Below are 26,161 nucleotides of genomic sequence, written 5' to 3'. Positions count from 1 at the left end.
TTCAGTCAACAATATGTCCAGTATGTTTTCCACAGGACTACAATGAAAATAGACATTATTCGTAGAGGTTATTTATATAATTAATCTATAGGAAGAAATTTTAAAATATGGCTTGTGTGTATTAATTTTACAAAATGTTTTTCCTGTTTGATAAAAGACGTTAAATAGAGAGAATTTTGTCCTCTGGTATCATGAATATTTAAAATTTCCACTGATCAAATAAACCTAATAAAGTTACTCAATTATATATTCCTTCTGTGAGACGCCATGTGAATAGTAATATAATGATTTAAAAAGAGAAAGAGGACAGTGGCTTACCTAGGGGCAGAGTGGAGAGCTGCCTTGCCATATGACTCCAGGCACCCTCACACTGCAGTGGGAGTGCATGGTGGGACCTTGGAGTTGTGCATACACAGCTGGGCACCTGTATGCTGCCTTTTTAGAGGGTCAGTCATAAACCTCTTCATGTCTACCATGTTTTTATTTGCGATTGCCATTTGTCTATATAGATTTGATGACTAATAAAAATATACTCCTCAAAAACATCTAGTTGCTAGTATAGAAAAAACATTTATATACAGGGGCTCTTCAGGTTATGGCAGTCTCAGCATATGATGTTTCGAGTTTATGACGCTCAGTGTCGGGAGCCAATCAACAACTGCTGGCTGACAAGGTCACAGCAGAAGAAGACCCACAACTGCTGGCTGACAAGGTCACAGCAGAAGAAGACCCACAACTGCTGGCTGACAAGGTCACAGCAGAAGAAGACCCACAACTGCTGGCTGACAAGGTCACAGCAGAAGAAGATCAAAAACTGCTGATTGACAAAGTCACAGCAGAGAAGACCAATGGCTACAGGGTGACAAAGTCACTGCAGTGAAGACCAATGGCTGTGGGGTGACAAAGTCACCGCAAAGGAAAGGCACAACGATACTTCCCCCTTTTGACTTTTTGAATTAATCTGGCCTTATATCCCCCCTTTTCTGGGTATGTGCTATTAATTATGGCACAGGGATAATAGTACCGTGCTTTCCCTGTAGATTCATAGTGATTTCTTTGGAAATGAGACAGAGGGTGTGAGTTCCACAGAAAAGCCTGTAAGCCCCTTGAACTGGGCTCATAGACATAAGAGGCTGGCTATGATATCCCTCGTAAAGGGTTAAGTTTGTAGGAGAATTCCTTCTTAATCATGTTAAAAAGAATAGATTGTGACTTGTGAATGGTTAGGAGGCAGTGGCTGTGCACAGAGCACCCTTGGCCTTCACTTAACATTTTTCCTCCCTAGCCTTTTCATGTGATAAGTAGAGAAACATTCCTTTCTTCTTGCTTATTTGATCTGCAAATAGTGGTATATTCTGAGAAGAATAGAGTCAGAACTTAACTAGTGTTTAAATATAATAAATAAGTAATATTTGATTAGACAATAGTATCTTAGGTAAGGTATAGTAGGATGGCCCATTGTGTGGCCTAGGATGAGAGCGTAGTCAGCAAGAAAAGAATGTTTTACTAAGAGAATTGTCTTTTGACTAAAGGCAATTGCTAGGCTTTCTCAATGAGATGTTCTCATGAGATTTAAAAATGTAGGGAAATCCATGGAATGTCTTGTGTTGCTGCTGGCCTATCTTGCAAGTGCACTCTGCATATCTTTGGGTGAAAGCTATTCTTAATGTTATGTTAATTTCTTTAGAGGCAAGCCTTTCAGAATCTTGTGAGAAAAAGTAGGACACTGCATAAACTCAAGGCCATTTACCTGAGCAAGCGGTGGTCCATTGTTAGTCGTCTGCTAAATCTCTCTCTGCCCCTTAACTCACAACAGACTAATACTTTAAAAGCTTTTACTGATGTTGTTATCGCTATTCAAGTTATTTTGAATGATTTGCTACCTGATTTGTGACTCATAGATGTAAATTAACTGTTATCCGGAAACATGCAAACATAGTGAAAACAAAAATAATAATTAACACCATGTGATTGTAACTCGGTGTGTGTGTATAAAAAGGGAGCTATACTAGCATTTGGCAGAGATGCCTGGCAGTAAATGCTAACCAGAGAATAAAGAGAAAGAAAAGAATTCGGCTCTCTCACTCCATTTTCGCCGACGCAGTCTCCTCCTGTGGGACCCCTGGATCCCCCCCGGGGCTGGACCCTGGCAGCTCAGTCCCATAAAAACTTAAAAACACTGAGATGTGAGTGTTTTGGCTAACGCCGTTAGCATTGTACTTATGGACAACATGGGCAAACTACTTTGGTTGTGCGCGGTGGAAGAGTATGCGGGATATGAGTGAAGGCGTTGGCATCCCCAGTAGCTTACCTGCGCCATGTTGCGCTGTTATTACAGTACAGGACAGATATTTATGTCCTTTTCCCTTTTCTGTGGCTTAGTTGTGTTTTTATGTTCTAGATTTTGACTTTACAACTGTGTTAGGATAGGTAAGTGACTTAGGCTAGGGCATGTTTCGACTTACACCAAAATTTGTTTTACGTCACAGTTGTAGGAATGAAACTGTGTCCTAACCCGAGGACCTCCTGTTTTAGAACTAGTTTAACATAGAGATATTTACTTATTTATTTTTCCCAGTGACATTTTATTAGGTGCAAAATTGTATGGGAAGATAAAACTGCGTTGTTATCATTGTATTGAAAATTATGTGTGAATGGCCCAATATAGTGTTTCAAGTTTTTCAATTGAGAATGTAAAATAATGAACAATGTTATTTTCAACAACAACGTTTTGAAATAAAACTAGTAAAATAATTTCATGTTTTTTTTGTTTTTTTAAAACTAATGTTTGAAATAATTACTTGTAAATTTAATGATTAAATTACAACATTATTTTAATGCATGATTCTCATAAAATTATAGCCATAGAAAATCAGAAGTTCCCATAAAGTTAAAACACTATGAGGTAGTAAACAGTGTTTGTGGAATAAATCTTGTGGTATAAATTTATGCATGCACTCTAATCTGATTGTTTATCATCTAATCATGTCTTAATCTTCATGTAATTAGATGGTTACTATCCTTTATATAGATTAGTTCTTTGCAAATGAGTTTTAAATAAGTATAGTATCAGTTAAAAACTCCAAGTATACATAAATTAAGGGCCAGACTGCCTTTTAAATAATATAAAAAATATTTCAAAATAAATACTATATGGGACAGGGCAAAGTGGTCTTACAGTTGTTCTTATGGAAAATAATACAATAATTAATAAATAATAATATAAGAATAATCTGTTTTATGCACTCACAATTGTAATCCTACTACTGACCCACCCTGTATGTAGTTGAACAGCCTAATCTTTAAGATTTCTTTTAAAATATTAAAATGTTCTCATATACAGAACTTATAGTACTAATAACCTGGTTTATTCAATGAGTTTGCTAATTAAGTCAGACTCAAATACACCTAGATTTTGAGGCAATTCAGTATTGAATACTGTATATAAGATACATTACTTCTGCTTTACAATAACTGGCCATTATCAATGAGAAAAATTGCTTTCAAATTAATATTAAGCCTGACCAGGCAGTGTTGCACAGTGCATAGAGCATCAGACTGGGATGCGGAGGACCCAGGTTCGAAACTCTAAGGTCACCAGCTTGAGAGCAGGCTTATCGGGGTTGAGCGTGGGCTCACCAGCTTGAGTGCGGCGTGGCTGGCTTGAGCATGGGATCATAGACATGACCCCATGGTCTCTGTCTTGAGCCCAAGGTCGCTGGCTTGAGCAAGGGGTCACTCACTCTGTGGTAGCCTCCCAGTCAAGGCACATATGAGAAAGCAGTCAATGAATAACTAAAGCACCACATCAAAGAATTGGTGCTTCTTATCTCTCTACCTTCCTGCCTGACTATTCCTGTTTGTCTCTCTGACTCTCTCTCTGTCTCTGTCAAAAAAAATTAATATTAAACTCCAGCAAAGATTTTTCCTCTTGCTTCTGTATGTCATTATTTGGAGGGCAATGAATTTTACGTTATTTATTCTACAACTTCATGCTATACAACTTAATCCCTATTTCTTTAATGTTAAAATAAGAGCCCTGCAAGATTATTAGGAAAAATCAAAGCAAAAGTAGGTTTATAGTTGTTTGTATGTAAAAAGACGTGCAGTTTATGATCATTACAATAGCTTTATTAACGCAAAAGAATGTCACAGTGGCTCAGTGCACTTAGGTACAATCTTGTTCAAAATGCCGCCTTCATTATTTATACATTCTTGTAGTCTACTTGCTCTATACTCCAGCACACTTTGGCACAGAGTTCCTACCTTCTCTTTCCCATCCCTGTATACTTCAAGCATCTGGGTGAAATAAAAAGACCGAAGCCTGTCAATATTTTTCAGTATCAAATTTTATAAAGTTGTCTCTGATATAACTTGAAAGAAGGATTAACTTTCTTATAGAACACCTTTTTAATGCAAAGCTATATGTCTATATCATAGAAACTGCTTTAATGAGGGGAAGACATAAGCAGTTAACTATTTGGGCATCTGTCCATCACTTGGATTTACATTGCTGAGTTGATGGACCTATTGAAAGTAATGATATGAACCATTTTTCACCATATAAGTATTTTATACCCTTCTCTTTTTTTATCCAATATAATTATTCTGAGGAAAATCAAAATAATCTAATATTAATTGTCAGGAAAGTCTCTTTTTTTCTCTTTATTTTATATAGTTGGTAGATAGATAGATGGTAGATAGATAGATAGATAGATAGATAGATAGATAGATAGATAGATAGATGATAGATAGATAGACAAACATATGTGTCTATATGTTTGTATCTCTAAAAGTAAAACGACTACTGTGTAATGTGTGTTTTCCAAAGCCATGTAAAGGATTACAAGTTTGGTAACATAGAAATTACGCTTGTTTTGTTCGACTATAACCCTTGAAGTAACATTTTAATGTCATTGCAGACCCACCTTGCCAGACGGAGCTCAGCAATATTCAGAAGCGGCAAGAGATAAAGAAGCTCCTAGGTGAGTAATAGATTCTTCTTCTGAAGTCTTTATTGCTTACATAAATAGCCCCTGGGAAACAGCAGCATAAAATCAATATTAATCCAACAAAGACAGACTACACTAAATTTAAATAACAAAATTTATGAAGTTTTTGAAAGCCATTTAACTTACTTTTATCTTACCTATTGAAAGATATTATGTCTGTTTTATTACCCTAATATAATGTTCATTTTGAGAGTTATTAAGTAAAAAAGAAAGAAATTTAAACAATGCTGACATTAAAGCATCAGCAGAAATTTCAATTCTGATTTTATGGTTAACATCTCAAGAATTGATAGCATATATGTATGGAGAGATAGTAAGTATGTCTTGAGAATGTAAAAAAAAAATTATGCCTGACCTGTGGTGATGCAGTGGATCAGGCATTGACCTGGAACGCTGAGGTCACCGGTTCAGAATCTTGGGCTTGCTCGGTCAAGGCACATGTGGGAGTTGATGCTTCCTGCTCCTCCCCACCTTCTCTCTTCCCCTCTCTATCTCTCTCTCTCTGTGTCTCTCCTATCTAAAATGAATGAATAATAACACCAAAAAACTGTACCTGTTAAAAAAATTTTGAACACACATTTTAGTGTTTTTCATTAGCACCTTTTACTAACTTTTATTAAGTTAAAAGTATTAGAGCGTTAAATCAATAGATAATATATAGATAGTTTCCAATTTCACCCACCCAGACCAATCAGATTATTAAACTATTAAATAAAATGATTTTGTTTATATTTAGAAACACACAGTTTTAAATAAACTTTTTGAGGTAACTGTAGATTCAAAAATTTTATGAAGACAGTACATAGTTTCCATATATCCTTTAATCAGCCTAACCTAAACTTACCATTTTACCATGTATCAAATAACCACTATATATGTCTCAAATTTAAGAAATTAAGCTTGCTATAATCTTATTCATTAAGTTTCAGAGTTTATTTGAATTTTAAGAGTTCTTCCACTGATATCCTTTTTCAGTGCAATATACCATATATGCAATTTTTAAAAATGTATGTTAATGCCCTTGTGTATTTAGTGGCAAAAGTTTTATGTTTTTTAATATGTATTATATTATGATATGCTATTTTTTTGTAATTACAATATTATATATTTTAAAAAGAAAATTTTTTATATTACTTTAATATTCTTGCTTCAAAATTAAAAGGTACTTTTTTGTAATAAAGCATTGTTTGATGTTAAGTATTACATAATAAAGCTAACCTGTCATGTTTCTCTTAACTCTAACAGAATACACATGTATTACAGGGAAATAACATTCTTACATTCATTTATCTCCACAAATCAGTAGTTAGCCATGTACAATGAGAAAAGCCATTGAAATTCTACTAAAAGTAATTTTAGACTTGATCTTGTTATACTATTGACAAAAATTGATTGAAATTCAGACTTCAAGTATTTTAAATTACAAAATAATGAAAATATTTAGCTCTCAATTGGGACGAGTCGCCTTTATTCTTCTCACATAATAAAAATGAAAGTCATTAATTTGGGGAAGTACTGAATGTTTTAAATATTTTTTTCTAATTTAGATAGGATCATAGTCCTTGTCTGAAAATTGATCAATTGTTTTATGAGTAGACTGCCATATGTTCTAATTTGCAAATTCAGTCTTGGTTGACATCTGCATTTCTAGCATAATTCTTAATAGTGCTTTCTCTTATTTTCAAAGTATACTGGCCTAAAGGTTAAATTAAAGAACCATAGTTATTATACCTCATAACATTTTATGTAAAATATGTGAAATAATGATAGTTTTTAAATGAGGTTGAGTAAGAATGTTGAAAAGTTTTCTTATTTTTTTGGCCTTTAATCAACAAAAGTGATGCTCATGTTTGGTGATACCCTGTCTACCTCACTGAAAGACTAGTAGTCCAACATTTATTTTCAAATGAATTACAATTTTTAAACAAAGTTGACTAGTTATAGATCAGAATTTTGAAACTTTTTAAAAGAAGAAAATTACGATACCACATTGTTGTAAGACTAAGTGAATAAAATATTATCTTTTACCCACTTACTCACTTGTTCTTTTCTTTCACCAAATAACTATAGTGTGTCTGGTCACTGAGAAAATATAATAATTAGAAATGACAAGAAAATTTTCTAATCTTCCAAAGCTTACATTGTAGTATTTGAGGGTTTACTGAAGAATGTGAATTCATTTCTAAGTTATTAATTAAACATCTATGATATTATTAGCGATGTGCCAGGTACAACATTAGATATTACATATGAACATAAATGTTTATCTTTCTCACTAGACTGATTTTAAGAGTTTTTAATAAAGCAATCAAAATGATGAGACCCAAAAATTTCCAGTATAGAGGATATCACTGTCTATTGGTGAAAGCATGTAATGACAGGCTCATACACACAGGAAGAAGAATATCACAAATCCTCCATCTTAAGAGCAAGTTTCATATTAAGTGAAGTCTTAAATTGGAAGAATTTAGTATGCCATGCTTTGTCATCTGAATTATTTAATATGCATACCATTAATCAGATTTTCATTCTGTATTAGACCTCTCAAAATGTTATCCTTTGCAGAATATACTAACTTAACAAAATATAAGCATTTTTTATGACAGTGGCCAGCTTCATAGACTGAAGCAGTGTATATGTGTGCCTTGAGTGAATTAATGCATAATTGATGACTATCAAAGAGGAACTCAACTTATTAATAATGTGCATGTGTGTTTCTCAGGACAGTACATACCCCTATGTGATGAAGATGGTTACTACAAGCCAACACAATGCTATGGCAGTGTTGGGCAGTGCTGGTGTGTTGACAGATATGGAAATGAAGTCATGGGATCCAGAACAAATGGTGTCGTAAGTTGTGGTAAGCAAACAGGTGCTTTCTTAGCGATATTAACAAGCACAGTATAAGAATTTAAGAATTTCATTCATTTGTTCAAGTGTTTAATAAGGATGCACTCTATACAAAGACAATAAATTTTTGAAGGGGTAATAAAAAACTCACCTCTAGCATATTAAAATTTGTATAATTAATAAATGGAATTGCATCATTTAGACATTTTATGGGATAATTATTGAAAAGTAGGTTTCTTTAACTGCTTCTAATACAGAAAGGACGGTAAATATCTCCAGTTTGTCTCTGAGGTGAGTCAGACCATTGTGATCCATTCCTTTAAACCCTAGCATGTGCCACACACACGGCACCCTTCTTTCTGTTTACCTTTGGAGAAGTTGACTTTGCGATTACATATTATATATTACATATTATAATTATTAGTGATGCCAGAATTTTAATTTATGTTGTTAATAAAAATTATGTAGAGATGAATTCAATAAGTAAATAGGGCAATTGTTTGGGAACATGACCTCTGAGTTTTCTCAGCATGTTGATATTATTAAGAAAATACATGAAGTAGGAGAATAAAAATAACATTTTGTTCAAAGAAGCTCTGAATTTCAAAGTGTCATATTATGAAATAAGGCAAATTATAAATATTGGATTACATTAATAGAATATATTATGATTAGCTACCAAAGAATTATAAGACTAAAATACTAAAAAGGGAAAAAAATAAACACACAAACATTAGAGGAGATAAAAAAATAAACACATACTGAATAATAATGTGTATTATTACCTCCATAAATAGTAATGTGTATATGTCTAAAGGTCTTTTTAAATACTGACTAGATATGTTAGTTTTCCATGCTGTTATAACATATTCTCATAACCTTTGGGGCTTAACCCACACAAATTTATTATCTAATGGTTCTGTATGTTAGAAGTCTAGAAGTCCAGCATGGGTCTCCTTGCAATGAACATCAAAGGTATCTTCAGGGCTGCATTCCTTCTCTAGGCTTTAGAGAACATTCTGATTCCTTGCCTCTAGAGACTGATCACATTTCTTAGCCTGTGGACCCTTTACTCCAAATTCAAACCAGGCAACACTGCATCTCACTGACCGTTCTTCTGAAATCATATCTCCCTTTTACTCTACATGGGAAAGGTGCTATGACTTCAAAGACACAGTGATTATCTGGGTCCAGCAGACTGATCTAAAATAGTCTCCTGGTTTTAAGGTCCCATTTTAATCACATCTGCAAAATCCCTTTACCATGTAAGGTCACATATTTGCAGGTTTTAGTGCTTAGGAATTGAAGATTGTGGCAGGGAAATTAGTTTATTTATTATAATTGTAGAAAAAATTTAATTCTTTATCAGAATTAAAGTTTGACATGGACTCTATAAAAACTAGGCTGAGGTCAGTATTCCTGAACTTGAAATTTTACATATCAGACCTCAGTAACAATTCTGCTTTTCAGCACTAACAAATAATAGAGTATGGATTTTTTCTTACCTTTGTTAAATAAGCTAATGAGAAAATGAAAATTTTATTAATTTTATTAACTTTCTCAATTTTCATCAAAGTTTTATATTCTTCAGAAATCATTTCACTACTCAGGCAAATAACCTTAGTGTTTACATTTTTCCTAAGCTATTGATTTTGAGATCTCTGGAGATTTTGCAAGTGGAGATTTCCATGAATGGACTGATGATGAGGATGATGAAGATGATATTATGAATGATGAAGATGAAATTGAAGATGATGATGAAGATGAAGGGGATGATGATGATGATGGTGATGACCATGATGGTTTCATTTGAGAAGAGCTGACTGAGATCAATACATTTAACATTTCTATTATTTACAAAGTGATAGCCTATTGAGAATTACCTTCTTGTTCCCAAACAAAATGATTCTAAAACTCATGTATATTTTGTATAATTATTTCAAATATTACAGCTAAAGTCATAGAACTTTATGTTTAATAAGAAACATTTACTTTTGAGTTTTTATATGCCTTAGAGAAAAAGAAAACACATATGAAGTCTGGCCAGATTGAAGAAAGTTACAAAGAGCTACTGAAATAAACAAACACAAATTTTTATAATGTCAAAGTATATAAATCTTTCACAAACAAAACAACCATTATTTGAGGTCCTATGTGTTATGTTTCTGAGAGATACTCTAAATTAAATTTACAATAACTTATTGGTGACCTAGGTCCATAGGATTTTATGAAAATATGCGTGACCTTAGTTATAATTCCAAAATATCATTTTTCCAAAAACCAGAGATGAGTGAGGCAGATACCACACAGGGTAAGAAAAATAAGGAGTCCTACATCATGTTTACATTAATAATGATGTTTTTAATTATTGAGTTATTCTGGATATGATCGAATAATTTATGAAATGGCAAGTATGTAAAACCATGGAATCTGAAAGTTAAAAACTTAGTTGTTCCTTCTAATTTTTATTTTAATTTGGATAGCAGTCTTATGTAGATATTTTTATATTAAATTCTTAAACAGCATGATTTCTTTACCTTTCTAGATTTCTTTATCTTTCTGACCAGCAACTTAGCGTGCAGAATTTAAAGTAGGAAGACAAAAGGAAAGATTTATTTAAATTATATTTTCACATATAGTTTATCATATGCCCAATGTCAAGTTTAAAAAGCTTAGTTACTTTATTTTTTATTTTAGATAAAGATTTACATTTAATCTAAGATTATCCCATTTTTGTTACTAGTGTTGAAATTTAGAGAACGTATTGTATGGTGCCTTGCAAAATAGAAATAGAAAGGTTTTAGCATGCATACCACTATAGAATATTAGGCAACTTATAAGCACACCTAATTAACAAATTAATACCAATAAAGGTACTGCTGCTGGAATGAAGAAAATGGAATATGTTTCTTTCTTTTTTCAAATTGTTACATAATTGCCATGTGGACTTGTTTATGATTATTGTGAGGAGTAGCATTTAAGATTTAACTGTAACAAAAATTACTTTAATTACTCTATTTAAGTTAGCATGTTAATTGTGTGGACCTTTCAGCACACCATCACTCTTCAGTATATCAGACCTATGGTTTTGTGCCCATAATAAAAATGAAAAAAAAAAACTGTTGAATATTTCACATTGATATTATAATTTAAACAGTGGGTCAACAGGTTTCCCGATATACAATTCATTGAAAGTAAAATTGGTGGGTTATTTCCATTTGGTTAATGAACACTAAAAAAGAAATTTTAATGTAGACTTTATGTAATATTTAAAGTATAATGCATTTTCTTTTTTACTGTTTATGTATAGTTTACAAAATAAAGAATCTTGTAACCAAATTAAACTGTTCCTTAAATATTTTTCTGGGGTATAAATAGTAGCATGAAGCATTATTAATCTATTTCCTGTTTTTTAAAATGAATATATTACAAACTAGCTAAGAAAAGTATTGAAAGTTTTCAATTTTAATTTCAAAGCTTTTGGTATCGTGGATATTGTTTTTCTACCCTGTTAAATGATTTTTGTCTGTTGATTTGTTTTAATTTTTTCATTTGTCATAGTGCAAGTAAACATTTTTTTGGTTGAAGGTGGTGATTTAACACCAATTTTTATGGTATTATATTTAACATACTTAGCTAAAATTCTATAGCAATAATATTTTAAAAACTGATAGAATAACTTTATTTAACAAATGTATAGGAATCAGAAAATATAATATAGGTTGATTGGAAAAAAACAATCAAATTCTATATGGAGCTTTAACAAATAAATTTAAAATAACAAATATAGTAGGTTTAAAGTTAAGCTTTTTTTTTTGTATTTTTCCGAAGTTGGAAGTGGGGAGGCAGTCAGACAGACTCCCACATGCACCTGACCGGGATCCACCCGGCTTGCCCACCAGGGGGCGATGCTCTGCCCATCTGGGGCGTCACTCTGCAGCAATCAGAGCCACTCTAGCGCCTGAGGCAGAGGCAATGGAGCCATCCTCAGTGCCCAGGCAAACTTTCCTCCAATGGAGCCTCGGCTGCAGGAGGGGAAGAGAGAGACAGAGAGGGAGGAGAGGGAGAGGGGTGGAGAAGCAGATGGGCGCTTCTCCTGTGTGCCCTGGCCGGGAATCGAACCTGGGACTCCCACACGCCAGGCCGACACTCTACCATTGAGCCAACCGGCCAGGGCCAAGCTATTTTTTTTTAACGAATCATTCAGACTCTCAAGAGAGCAACCAATTCAATAGTAAGTATAAAACTCAAATATTTATATTATTAAACTTTACATAAAGAATATTACAGAATTATTATTCATAGTATGTGTGTAAGCATTCTCTTTATGATGTGTGTTAGGTCTCTTGATTATTTATTTTGTAGATTTTTATTCAATTTAATTTTATTTATTCCAAAACTATCAATATTGAACACCTACTATACCCTGGACACTATAGATTTATTGGTGAACAGAATAATTATGAAGTTTCAGTTCTAGTGTGGAAAATAGGCAATACACTTATCCCTAGCTCATAACATAATGTAATTGCATTTCCATTGGAAAATAAATCAAAGCTATTTTCTAGATTTAATTTGAATAAAAAGCAATGTGTATTGAACACTTAAGAAAGTTCTGGAGACAAACTCAAAATTTTAAAGTACATTTTTATTGAAAAGAATCACACTACCTTAACATTTTGTTCTTTCTTAAGTAGAATTCTGTTTCTTAGGCATGAAATCAAACCACATGTTATATTTTAAGCCTTCTTTCAATAGTGTAATTATAAGGAGCACATTTGCAAATTAAAAACTATAAGACGGTTGGAATCTCACAAAATAAAATTTTAACTCATGGAGTAAGAGAGTGGAAACATACAAATAAAATATCAAATGTTCCTGGCATGTCAAAAATCTAATGTGGAAATGTATGGATGCTTTTAGCTCTGCATGTCTAACCTGACAACTTGAATAGGCTACTTGATGTTATTGGGGAAACAAGCTAAATTAAAAACAGACATACAACATTTTAATATTGACTGAAAGAACACATAGCCTAAGGCAAACCTTGTATTTCTGCCAATCCTTTTTTTTTCTGCCAATCTTTTAATAGAATAAAATCAATCAAGCCAAACTGGCCAAATCATTAGAATTTCCTAATTAATTAATAAAGGAGATACTGAATACTTCATTCTCTATAAATATTTACATATTTTAATTTATATGAAGCTAAAGAAGAGGTGAAAACTAACACAAAATAAACATTTATCTATATGACCTGCAAATAATTTACTTAAAGTGGGTTTAGATGTTACTTTATAAATAATCATTAACATTTGCTATATTTTGTATAAAATGAAGGATACCATGGTCATCTTCAGGGCCCCATACATAGTCCACTTTGCAAGATCCCTAACAGCTAGGGGAAAACAATGGAGAAAGCAAACCAAACAAAATCAAGCAATCATCATAAATGAGAGCTTCTCTGATAAATAATAGAGCACATATGTACATGCACATGTGCACACACATACACATATTCACTCCAATTTTTGTCTTTGATTTTAAAGAAAATGGCTAGATAAATTTACATGTATTTCTCTTCTACCTTGTTTCTGATGAATGAAGTGGACGGGAACATAGATCATAGATTGCTCACATGAAGTATGAAAACAAAAACATGGTTGAGCAAGTCTACACTGGTACAAATATGTAAATAAATGATAATATAAGCTTCCTGCAGTTTGTACTTTTCAAAGTTATTTTAAACCTAATAACATGTTTTAGTTAATATAATGAAAAAGAAGCATTTTTGTTCACTAGTATCTATTTTAATATGTTATATGATTAGTCATTTACTTCCATTCTTTAAAAATATTTCATGAATTACAATGACGGAATGAAATTATTATCTGTAGTTAAGTCAATAAACAAAGAGAACAGCTTCAACATTAGCTTTATACAATACATATGTCATTCCTCTTCTGGCAAAGCCATTTAAAATAGTCTTTGTGATTGACCACTATATCTTCAATATGAACTTCTGCTGTCTCCGGACTACCTAATGTCTCTTTCACTTATTTGCTACATGCCTCAACAACAATCTTAGCAAGTAAAATTAATATAAATCAGTACATCATAAAACATGATTTAAAATGACAAAATAAAACATTGTAAATAAAAAAGATATACAGTGTGTCCGTAAAGTCATGGTGCACTTTCGACCGGTCACAGGAAAGCAACAAAAGATTATAGAAATGTGAAATCTGCACCAAATAAAAGGAAAACTTCCAGTTTCATACCTATTCAGTACAGTTCAATGTGGGCTCACGCACAGATTTTTTAGGGCTCCTTAGGTAGCTATCCCATATAGCCTCTACAGACTCGTCACTGACTGATGGCCTACCAGAATGGGGTTTCTCCACCAAACTGCCAGTTTCCTTCAACTGCTTATCCCACCGAGTAATGTTATTCCTATGTGGTGGTGCTTCGTTATAAACACGCTGATATTTACGTTGCACTTTGGTCATGGATTCGAATTTAGTGAGCCACAGAACACACTGAACTTTCCTCTACTGTCCACGCCTCTACTGGCATGGCCGTAGGCTGCTCCGCTGTATACATGGTTTTACGTCATCGTCTATGCATGCGCACATGCTGCCACATCATCCTACAGAAACTGGGAGAGTTTTCCTTTTATTTGGTGCAGATTTCACATTTCTATCGTCTTTTGTTACTTTCCTGTGATCGGTCAAAAGTGCACCATGACTTTACGGACACACTGTATTTATTCAACTTGTATACCCTATCATACACATATTCAACTCTTTGAATGATATCCTTGGGAAGTTTATTTCTATTATATTCGTAATGATACCTCTCAATCTTTAAACACATAAATACATACATACACAATGTTTGAAGCCTATACACCTCACCTTTCTCATCATTCAAATGGAGCTTGATGTACTTATCCTAGAGAATTAGAGTGAATGTTATGAGAAAACATTTAAAACAGAAGCATCATGTCTGTCATATAGAAGGTACTGATTAAATGCTAATTTTTTATTCTAAGTCTTTAAAATGAGTAACTTATAGACATTGTACTGAAGTTTGCAAGATATACTTAAAATATAACTTCCATTTTTAAAGCGTTATTCATATCCATTTAAAAACAATTCCATTTATAATATCTTTATATACTAAATAAGGGTAATAAATAGTACTTACATCATAAGGTCATTTTGAGAATACAAATGAAGTAATGCATGATGCCTAGAACATAGTAAATACCAAATAAATGCAATTACTATCATTATTAAAGCAACACAACATAGCAAAGCCAAATGAAATTAAAATAATGAAGTCCCAAACATCGATGTCCTACCTTATTCTATATGTTTGAATATATCATTTTAAAGAGTAGTAATATTGACTAGCATTTGTGTGCATTTACTATATGTTCTATATATTAAAGGCTGAATACATTAAGTCCATACAAAAAGCTAGGAGGATAGTATTATGTTTCTTATATTAGAGGTAAAGTATCATAGAAGTCACTAGTACTCACCATACTCAGTCTTCCTCTTCATCCTGTACAGTTGAGTCATCTTTTTTTTTTCTTGTTACAGTCAGGTTGTGTCCATTTGACCAGTTCTAACCAACAGATAGTGAGCTGAAGTGATGTGGGTGGAGCTGCACAGGGCAGGTGAATCTGCTTTACAGGCAGTGATAGAGCTATGACCTTAGCTAGTGTTTCCCATTTCCACAGGTCACTTCACCATGTCATACTACTTTCATATTTCAATATGCAACAATTATACAGGCTAATGCCTTACTCTTCTATAGCATACAACAGATTTTGAAAGCATCTGTTATTCCTCTTAAGTGAAGCAGAGCATTAATAAATTAATTCAGTTGATTCATGAAATATATTTGTGTAGTGCTATAGGAAAAGCAGCTTCTGAAGTCAGAATTTCTGAGCTCAGTCTGGTACTGCTTTGTGACATTAGGCAAACAATTAACTTTGCTATAGCTCAGTTTCTTCAGATGTGAAATAATAATGTTAGAATTTACTTCACTAAGCTATTATGGAGCTTCAGTAAGAACCCTAGTAAAATATCTTGCTCAATAAAGTTGGCTGCAAAAGTAAAAATATCTGCAAGGTGGTAAAAATTACCTATGGCCTGACAACAAGGTCTTGAATTCTGACTCTGCCACTCACTGCTACGTTACTCAGTTTTCTCATCAGAGAAATAGATATGGTGTTCTCACCAAATCAGTTGTAAGGGAGGATTACACATTTTAATACTTTTATTATTTTTATTTATTTTTCTGTTTTTATTGATTTTAATTTATTGTGTTTACATAAATTCTAGTGTTGCCCCGAATGCATCCCCCCTCCCCTGTATTCTCCTCAACATCTCCCTTGCCCCCCTCCCAATAGTGCCCTCCCCCCTTCCCTTCAGGTTTATCCCATCCTATCATCCCCTTTCTGTCTGTCCTCTTTCCCACTGGTCCCTTTGATCCCTCCTCTGTCTCAATTCCGTTTCTCAGTTCACATTGTTCATTGGATTCCTCAAATGAGTGAGGTCATACAATATTTCACTTAACATAATAGTTTCCATGTCCATCCATGTTGTCAAAAAAGGTAAGGTTAGCCCTGGCCGGTTGGCTCAGCGGTAGAGCGTTGGCCTAGCGTGCAGAGGACCCGGGTTTGATTCCCGGCCAGGGCACACAGGAGAAGCGCCCATTTGCTTCTCCACCCCTCCGCCGCGCTTTCCTCTCTGTCTCTCTCTTCCCCTCCCGCAGCCAAGGCTCCATTGGAGCTAAGATGGCCCGGGCGCTGGGGATGGCTCCTTGGCCTCTGCCTCAGGCGCTAGAGTGGCTCTGGTCACAACATGGCAATGCCCAGGATGGGCAGAGCATCGCCCCCTGGTGGGAAGAGCATTGCCCCTGGTGGGCGTGCCGGGTGGATCCCGGTCGGGCGCATGCGGGAGTCTGTCTGACTGTCTCTCCCTGTTTCTAGCTTCAGAAAAATGAAAAAAAAAAAAAAAAGGTAAGGTTTCCTTCTTTTTCATGGCCCCATTGTATTCCATTGTATATATGTACCACAGCTTTTTAATCCACTCATCCACTGACGGACACTTGGGCTGTTTCCAGATCTTCGCTATTGTGAACAATGCTGCCATAAACATGGGGGTACATTTCTCCTTTTGAAACAGTGCTATGGTGTTCTTGGGGTATATTCCTAAAAGTGGGATAGCTGGGTCAAAAGGCAGTTCGATTTTTAATTTTTCGAGGAATCTCCATACTGTTTTCCACAGTGGTTACATCAGTCTGAATTCCCATTCCGACATCTCTCGCAGCAATATATTTGCTGATTTATCTCCACGGACAAGTGAAATAAAAGACAAGATAAACAAATGGGACTATATTAAACTAAAAAACTTTTACACAGCTAAAGACAATAAGAACAGAATAAAAGGACAAACTACACAATGGGAGAACATATTCGACAATACATCTGATAAGGGGTTAATAACCAAAATTTATAAAGAACTTGTAAAATTCAACACCAGGAAGATAAACAATCCAATCAAAAAATGGGCAAAAGAAATAAACTTCTCCAAAGAGGACATACAGATGGCCAATAGGCATATGAAAAAAATGCTCAACATCACTAATCATTAGAGCAATGCAAATTAAAACCATAATGAGCTATCACCTCACACCAGTCAGTATGGAGCTCATCAAAAAAGCAACACAGAATAAGTGCTGGCAAGGAGGTGGAGAAAAGGGGACACATTTAAATATTTTTAAAAGGTCTTAGAACAATGACACTTAATGAGTACTAAATAATATGGTTGAGAGGAGGAAAAGTGAAATCAATATCCATTCTACTATACTTAGATCCATCACATTTTTGTTTAAAGATTGAAATGTAGAAATTTTTATTCTTGTTTTCTTCTATTAGTAAGCCTCTAATCCAAAGAAATGAAGTGACTGATGGAGATCACTGGAACATCAATATAGAAACTAAATCACTTCAATTCCCAGGCAGGGCAAATAGGAGAAGCAACCATCTACTTCACCCCTTTCCCATTCCCCTTCTCTCTCTCTTCTCCTTCTGCAGCTAGTGGCTCAATTGGTTTGAGTATGGCCCTGGGTGCTAAGGATGGCTCCATGGGAGTGCACCAGCCTTAGGTGCTAAAAATAGCTTGGTACTTGAGCATTGACCATTGACCTCAGATGGGGTTGCTGGGTGGATCCTGGTTGGGGCACTTGTAAGAGTCTGCCTCACTATTTCCCCTCTTCTCACCTAAAAAAGAAGGAAGGAAGGAAGAAAGGAAGGAAGGAAGGAAGGAAGGAAGGAAGGAAGGAAGGAAGGAAGGAAGGAAGGAAGGAAGGAAAGGAAAGGAGGGAGGGTGGGAAGGATGGGGGAAGAAAAAAAAAGAAAGAAAGGGAGAGAGAGAGAGAGAGAGAAAAAGAAAGAGAGAGAGAGAGAGAGAAAAAAAAAGAAAGAAAGAAAGAAAGAAAGAAAGAGAAAAAAAAAAAGAGAAACAAAGAAAGGAGGAAAAAAGGGACTAAATCACAACTTGGGCAGCACCAACTCAATGCTATACAATTTTAACATGGTTTTTTTTTTTTTTTTTTGTATCTTTCCGAAGCTGGAAACAGGGAGAGACAGTCAGACAGACTCACACATGCGCCCGACCGGGATCCACCTGGCACGCCCACCAGGGGGCGACGCTCTGCCCACCAGGGGGCGATGCTCTGCCCATCCTGGGCGTCGCCATGTTGTGACCAGAGCCACTCTAGCGCCTGGGGCAGAGGCCAAGGAGCCATCCCCAGCGCCCGGGCCATCTTTGCTCCAATGGAGCCTAGGCTGCGGGAGGGGAAGAGAGAGACAGAAAGGAAGGAGAGGGGGAGGGGTGGAGAAGCAGATGGGCGCTTCTCCTGTGTGCCCTGGCCGGGAATCGAACCCGGAACTTCTACACGCCAGGCCGATGCTCCACCACTGAGCCAACCTGCCAGGGCCAATTTTAACATGTTTTTAATATGTCATAGAAGTTTTCTCTTAAAAAGTACTTTTTATTTACGGACCAAACTTTTTAAAACATTGAGTTTAAGGTACTGTCCAAAAGATTGGTTATGTACAAAATTCTTAATATAGGTTTTTCTTGATTGTCACTCTAAATGTCTCTTTTTAATTGAGATCTAAAATATTGCCCAACTTTTATGTGTTTAGTCCTTCTGGGGTAGGATTTATGTTTTGTAGTTAGTTAAAAGAGAACAATAATTAGATACAATAAATCTGTTTCAGGACTTAGTAGAGGTTGTGACAATATGTCCATTTTGAGTTTATTAGATTAAGAAAAACAATGTGTGAACAGCAGTACCTATACTTTAAAAATAATTTAGCTTCTGTTTGGAGAGACAGAAGTGCAAATGGAACAATGAGAAACAAGTATGAATTGGACAAGTTGACATTCTTATACATCGTCTCAAAGGGTATGAATATGTGACATAAATCATTTTACATTTGTCTAAAACTTGAACATTTTTATTTTATATATATAGATATTATTATAAAAATAAGCTATTATTGCTAAAGTGTTCCTTCATTTTATTTACCCAGATACAATTTTTCCTGATATGACTTGTAAAAAAATTAACATTTTTCTCTTTTAGAATAATGTGTTTCCGGTGCTCATTTCACTCCAAACAACAGGTAATTTTTCCTAAACTAATTTAACCATCTGGAAAAAGACAAATAAAAGATAGTAAAAAATGCCCTTTACTATAAAATAGCTTCGTAGGGAAATGAACAAATTAAAGGTATAATCTGGGCCTCGCATTCTTCTTATAAAATATTATAACAGCAAAATAAATTGTCTGTATGTTGTATCTGGCCACAAGACTAAATAAATTTGTCTCAAGTTTCACCAAGTCAGTCATATGAATCATAGACTATTGGAACGAATCACTTATTAATTAAAATGTACATTTTGATCAGCTTCATAATTATAGGAGCAAGGAGTGCTTACATCAATCTCAGTCTAGTTTCTAAAATTTGTGATCATTAGAATAAATGTTTATATCCCTGTCCGTGTATGTATGTCCTCTGGTCTTTTTTTTTTTTTTTTTTTTTTTTTTAATAGGCCTTTCTGGAAGGACCCCTAGTTAAACTGCATCCTGGCAAATTAAAGTGAGGAGGAACAGAACAAAATCACTGAGGTTAAGCATGTTCTACATTAATTACTGCATACACTCAGCCTTTATGAATTTAGCATTCAGCATTTGAAGTATTCCATGGCCATACAGGCATATTTAATTGGAATCCCTCATGCTTCTAGGCAGGTGAGAATAAACAGCTCTTGAGTAGTAAAGGAGCTTAGCCATTCATTCACCATCCAATTTCATAATAGCTTTATAAGAGCTAGCTCATCTGTTTAGAGGAATTCTCTTTTATGCATTAACCCCATTCTTTGAAGAACATTGTAAATTATAAGGTGTCAAGGAAACTAGGGCAAATATTCCCGAATGAGGTTGAGTGGGTACAAAACTACCTGTCAATAATTGCTAGTTATGTTTAAAATTGTCTTGAATAGGAATTGACTACACGACTGGCATTAACTGGATAATAACTTACTCTCCAGTGTTATAATGGAACAGTTGTGCCAGAATCTTGCAAAATCAAAACACAATTGATATAGCAGCTCAGTTGTATTCTTCCCCAGGTGGCTACAACTTGAACCTCTTTAATGCCAGGAAAGACACTGTCAAGTCGAATCAGTGCAGACAACCTCACTGCCCATACAGTGCCCCAGGCAGGCTAATTTTAGCTCTGAACTTGCATGGGGTTCCATTCAAAGAGCTGTTCTTTTAAAACAGGGCCTAGGATATACTGTAAGGGGAAGCTGTTCGGTGCTTAATAATATCACAGTCTCTATTTTAATTCTTCATATTGAAGGGGAAAGAAGACAATGAAGTCCAAAATAAATATTACATTTCAAAATTAATATTGTGTGCTATTTTAGCAGTACCCTGCTAAAAATGCAGCATCTCTACCAAATACTCTCAAAGGTCATTCCTAAGCCATTATTTATGCATGCATTATTATGGATATGGCTACCAGATTTATAAATATAATACAAATGTTTTATATCTCTCATTTCTTTAATTCCTCTTTCTGACTTCTGGAAATGACAATGATTCGTTAAACAAGAGGAAACACAAGTCAGTTTATTTTATACTTGTCAGTGCCCAGACAAGAAGAGGTTAATGAATTAATGTGGGGAAATTGTATCAGATTTTTATAATTATTGCAGTCTCCATGTTCCAATAGCACATGTTAAACAAAGTTTAACTGAGTGAATTTGAATATTTAATAGGCTTTTTTTTAATTGATTGATTTCAGAGAGACAGAGAAAGCAAGGGAGAGAGACAGAGGGCAAAGCATTCATTTGTTGTTCCACTTCCTTGTTCATTTGTTGGTTGCTTCCCATATGTGCGCTGACCGGGGATAAAACCAGCAACCTTGGTGTTTCAGGCCAACACTCCAATTAAGTGATTCATGAATCAGGCAGCATCCCATCTAGCAACTAGAAGGGCACTCCAAGGGGTTTCACATAAAGAAAAGCTTTTATAGGAAAAGGGGTGGGGCAAAGGGGCTATGAACAAAAGAAAAGAAAGGATTATTTTTAGATCAAGACATCTTTGAGGGAATAGGAAAAGGCAAGGGTTTTATCATGCAGAGTGCCTCTTCTTGCTGTGAGGACAGGGAGGGCTTATGCGACAGATTACCTTACTGCTGCTTGACCAGAAAATTCTGGACTGGCTGTTTAAGATTGTATTTCTAGGAAAGGTTAAAATGGCAATTAGGTGAGGTATTGAAGCTAGGTTTGCTGTCATGGAACTTAGTACAAGTGATACCATTTTGGGCCTGTGGTCTTCTCTTTAACACATATACCTTCAAACAAATGGTCATTATAAATGGAACTCTCTATGCTGAATGCATATCACTAAACAGCAAGTTCCTGGAAAGAAAAACTGCATGCTATTTAGTGAATCTTAACGTTTTTTAAAGAGAAAGAGAATGTTCCTGAGTCCCTGGAGGTCAGAGTTGAGCAATGTGGGGAAGTACAGCTTGTGGCCCAGGTCAGAAGTCAGAGCCCCAGAGTGAGCAGAAGCACCTATCCAGTACTCAACAATGAACAAAGTCATGTGATTAAATTAGCATGTTGGTGAGTCTTCTTTTTTTTTTAACTTGAACCAAAATACTGCCCTAGCTATACACTCAAGGGAAAAAAATCACCTATTTCAGTACATTTCAGGTCAATCAGGCACCTCTAGTGTGATGGTTATGCTGTTATACTAGACACATCTCAGGGCCAATGAAATTGTGAAATCTATTTTTTTAAATGGTCACCACCCATTTCTTGCCGATACCACATAGCAACATGATGAATAGTTCAGATTTGCTGGCCAGGTGAGACCTTGATTTCAGAAGCTTCAGCAACTTGAACAAGTTTCTTGCCTTTCTTTTCATCCGCAAATAGACAAAATGCTGAAAGATTAACCTCCACTGGGCGTTTATAGCTGACAGCAAAATAATTCATCGTTCTATGTCATACTCTCTCATACAACTGCTAAATGTTCTGCTTCCTTCTTTCTCTTCAAGTTTCAACTCTCCCATAAGTGACAGAAGGTTAACATACTTCTCTTTCATTTACCTTTATTCTCTTTTCTACTACACTGGTTTTGGCAAAACATTAGAAAATGTGAGTCAGTTTCCAAAGCATGCCTGTACCTATATGCATGTGTACATAGACACAGACACACACACACACACACTTCTTGTACCTACAAACACTATATAGAAAGAAAATACCAAATTATTTACTTTAATTTTTTTTTTCTTTTTATTGATCGATTTTAGACACAGTGAGAGAGAGAGAGAGAGAGCATTCACTTGTCGTTTCACTTAGCTGTGCGTTCATTGGTTGCTTCTGGTTTATGCCCTGACCAGAGATAGAACCTGCAAACTTGGTGTTTCCGGACAATGCTCTCTCATACTTAGCTAACCGGCCAGGGCCCCCCAAACATTTCCTTTTATTTAATCAAAGAACTTTGAAGCATTTTTTAGTTCCCATTTCTCCCTGCACAGCATGCAGAATGAACAAACATAGAGAATATAATTACACTTGGAGAGTTGTTTATCTATTTTAACATGTTAAAAACTAATTATGCTGTGGGTACTATCAAAGTTGTGCTGGTGCTGATAGAGCCTTTAATGATGTCTTCTTGCATGAACAGATCATAAACAAACTGCTGCAGTCTTACAAGCCCATTAATTTCTAATGTTGGAGGAAGTTTCTTTTCTGACAGAATGAGTTTACAGTCCAAGCATTACCACCTGTTTAATCATAAAAGCGTATGATGTGATGTAATTGAGTTCTAAGTGAACTTCTTTATAAAATTAGTAAGTCAATGATTCGGTTTTACAGTAAAATACTGAGTGGTTAGTTTATATTTCTACATAAATGTCTATGAAATAAAACTATAGGTCAATTTTCCTTTCTGTAGTGGTTGTATATGCCAAACAGTAGATTCTTCTTGAGTGTGTCTACAGAAGAACAGTCGGTACTCTTTTTATTATAGTCCTTTTCCCACATTTTAGTTTCCAGCCACATGGCAGGTAGTTGTTCCCTTGTAATCCTGCTTGCGTACACCCTCTCTGACTTGATTTCCCATCATGCTGATGGACGTGGTCCTAGTCCATTGCCTCAATCATCCTACCATTTCGACTTACATGATTTAGCCCTCTGCAGTCTTTGGCTTTCAGTTTTGCTATTCCTTTTATGCTGTTCCCTTTTTCTTTCTACCTTGTCGGTATGTTCTGTGAGACAAACCAAGCTACCCTTGGCTTTTGGTCAAGGACAGATTAATGAGTCCTTATAAAAAATAGAAAATAGCCTGACCAGGTGATGGCACAGTAGATAGAGCGTCAGACTGGGATGCGGAGGACCCAGGTTCAAGACCCCGAGGTCACTAGCTTGAGCGCGGGCTCATCTGGTTTGAGCAAAGCTCACCAGCTTGGTCCCAAGGTTGCTGGCTTGAGCGAGGGGTTATTCAGTCTGCTGAAGGCCCACGGTCAAGACATATATGAGAAAGCCATCAATGAACAACTAAGATGTCACAATGAAAAACTAATAATTGATTGTTTTCATTTCTCTCCATTCCTGTCTATCTGTTCCTATCTATCCCTCTCTCTGACTCTGTCTCTGTCTCATTCTCTTTAATAACTGCCAAAAATAAAAATTTTATTTCTTTACATTAATTAATTGTATCATATATGCTCTAAAAATTTATCAAGAAGTTCTTTAAATTAGTTAAAATAGACTTCTTGAAAAGATGATGATTCCTACAAATTCCAATATTTTTTACAACTGATCTCTGATGCCAGTAATTTTACAAAGTACCTTGATCCAAATAAGAATACAACCTCTTAAAATACATTTTGCACAAGCATTTTTTTTGTGTGTATTAGGGTGGAAAGAACATCTTGGGTAGTTATTACCTAGTTTACCACAAATTTATAAGAGATCAAATACAGTGGCCACCTTCTAGCTTTCTAGAATTCCTGGATTAAAATGTAGCAATTAAAGTATCTATTAAAACTATCTTATCCCCAAAAGTTTAAATGTCACTGTTGGCCTCTCCTGGTTTTTAAATTACCTTAGAAAAATCAAAGTGCCTAGATGTGCTAAGGTTTGAGATCTGGAACAAGGGGGAAGTCTGAAACAGAAATGACAATGCTCTTCTGTATGTATGTATGTATGTATGTATGTATGTATGTATTTCTATTCAGTGAGAGGCAGGGAGGTAAGGAGACAGACTCCCGCATGCATCCCAACCAGGATCCATCCACAAGCCCACTACAGGGTGATGCTCGCTCATCTTGGGCTGCTGCTTCATTGCTCAGCAATTGAGCTATTTCAGCAAGTGAGGCAAGGTTATGGTGCCATCCTCAGCACCTGGGCCAATGTTGTGAACCATTTGAGCCAAGGCTGTAAGAGGAAAGAGAGAAAGAAAGAGAGAGAGAAGGAGGAGAGAGAAGAGTAGAGAAGCAGATGGTTGCTTCTCCTGTGTGCCCCGAATGGGAATCAAACCTGGGACTTCCATACACCAGGCCAACACTCTACCTCTGAGCCAACTGGTCAGGGCTGAAAATGCCCTTCTAATTTTATTTTTTGTTCTGAAATTTTATTTTATTTTACTTTCTTTTTGTTTTTATTGAATTTATTGAGGTGACACTGGTTTAATATATATAATTTTTTATTTTGTAAGAAATACTTTTAAAAGTATGAAAGGAGATGACACTTCTCTAACCTTACTATCAAGATCCAGGAAGAAAAAAATTAAGGTTCTTTTGGTAATGTCATTTCTTGTTATTTTTCAATATTACAGCCTCTCATTTTTCATCATAGATCGAAACGACACATTTACTATATATGGTAATTAGTGATCATATGTCACAGAAACAGAAATGATAATAATTTGCTATGAAAACAAAACTCAATATAACCTTTTTTTCCAAAGTCTTAATTTGGCCCAGCTGAATAATTTCCTCAATATCCTGAAATAGGATGTAGTATAAAAAGTAAATTACGTAGACCTGCTCATAAGACAGTGAGTAAAACTGAAGCTGCACAGGAAATCAAGACCTGTCCTGTGACCCCCCCATCTCCTCTGTCTGCATAGTAGCTTTCATGACTTATCCCTCAACATCTTTTAGCAAGATTGCTGTAATTTTCTCCTCACAGACCACTGTTCTTTCAGACCCACCTAGTCCCAACTTCTACTCAATGCTTCTTCAAAAACTGCAGCATACTCTTCTGAAATGTGTATCTGATTGCCCTCTCAGTTTGGAATCATTTAATGATGAGCTTTGGGATGGCTCCTCCAAACTACCCAACCATATGTTCATCCATATTATGCTCCTTTAGCCAGAATAAAATGCTATACTTTCATCTCCCTCTGTACCCTGGCATATTATCTGAAATAGTCTTCTTCCATTTCTAACTATAAAATTCCAAACTCATTCTTTAAGTCTCTGTACAACTCAGGGTTGGATTCAGTCCATGAGTATTCAATGCTCTTCCTTTGAGAGCCTGTCCCTGTGGGAGAATGATGCATGCCCGACGTGTTTACTCAAAAGAAACTTTATGACTTGCTTTGCCTAATGAGATGTATGCAGAAGTGGCATGAAGCTTAAGTCAGCATGTGTATGTACTCCTTTTTATTTCTACATC

At 35.2% G+C, this 26,161-nt stretch overlaps 1 protein-coding gene across 1 annotated transcript in view; it reads left to right on the top strand.

Annotated features, from left to right (window-relative positions):
• Positions 1–10,127, top strand: part of SPOCK3 (SPARC (osteonectin), cwcv and kazal like domains proteoglycan 3) — a 348,806-nt gene extending 338,679 nt beyond the window's left edge. The window contains exons 9-11 of the mRNA XM_066387709.1: positions 4,923–4,985; positions 7,735–7,872; positions 9,506–10,127. Of these exons, the coding sequence (XP_066243806.1) occupies positions 4,923–4,985; positions 7,735–7,872; positions 9,506–9,675 (371 nt within the window). The 3' untranslated portion in view covers positions 9,676–10,127. The remainder of the gene's footprint in view (positions 1–4,922; positions 4,986–7,734; positions 7,873–9,505) is intronic.
• Positions 10,128–26,161: the final 16,034 nt, after the last annotated feature.

This window comes from Saccopteryx leptura, chromosome 1, assembly GCF_036850995.1.
Source record: "Saccopteryx leptura isolate mSacLep1 chromosome 1, mSacLep1_pri_phased_curated, whole genome shotgun sequence".
Lineage (NCBI taxonomy): Eukaryota > Metazoa > Chordata > Mammalia > Chiroptera > Emballonuridae > Saccopteryx > Saccopteryx leptura.
This window is presented reverse-complemented; position numbering and strand designations above follow the sequence as displayed.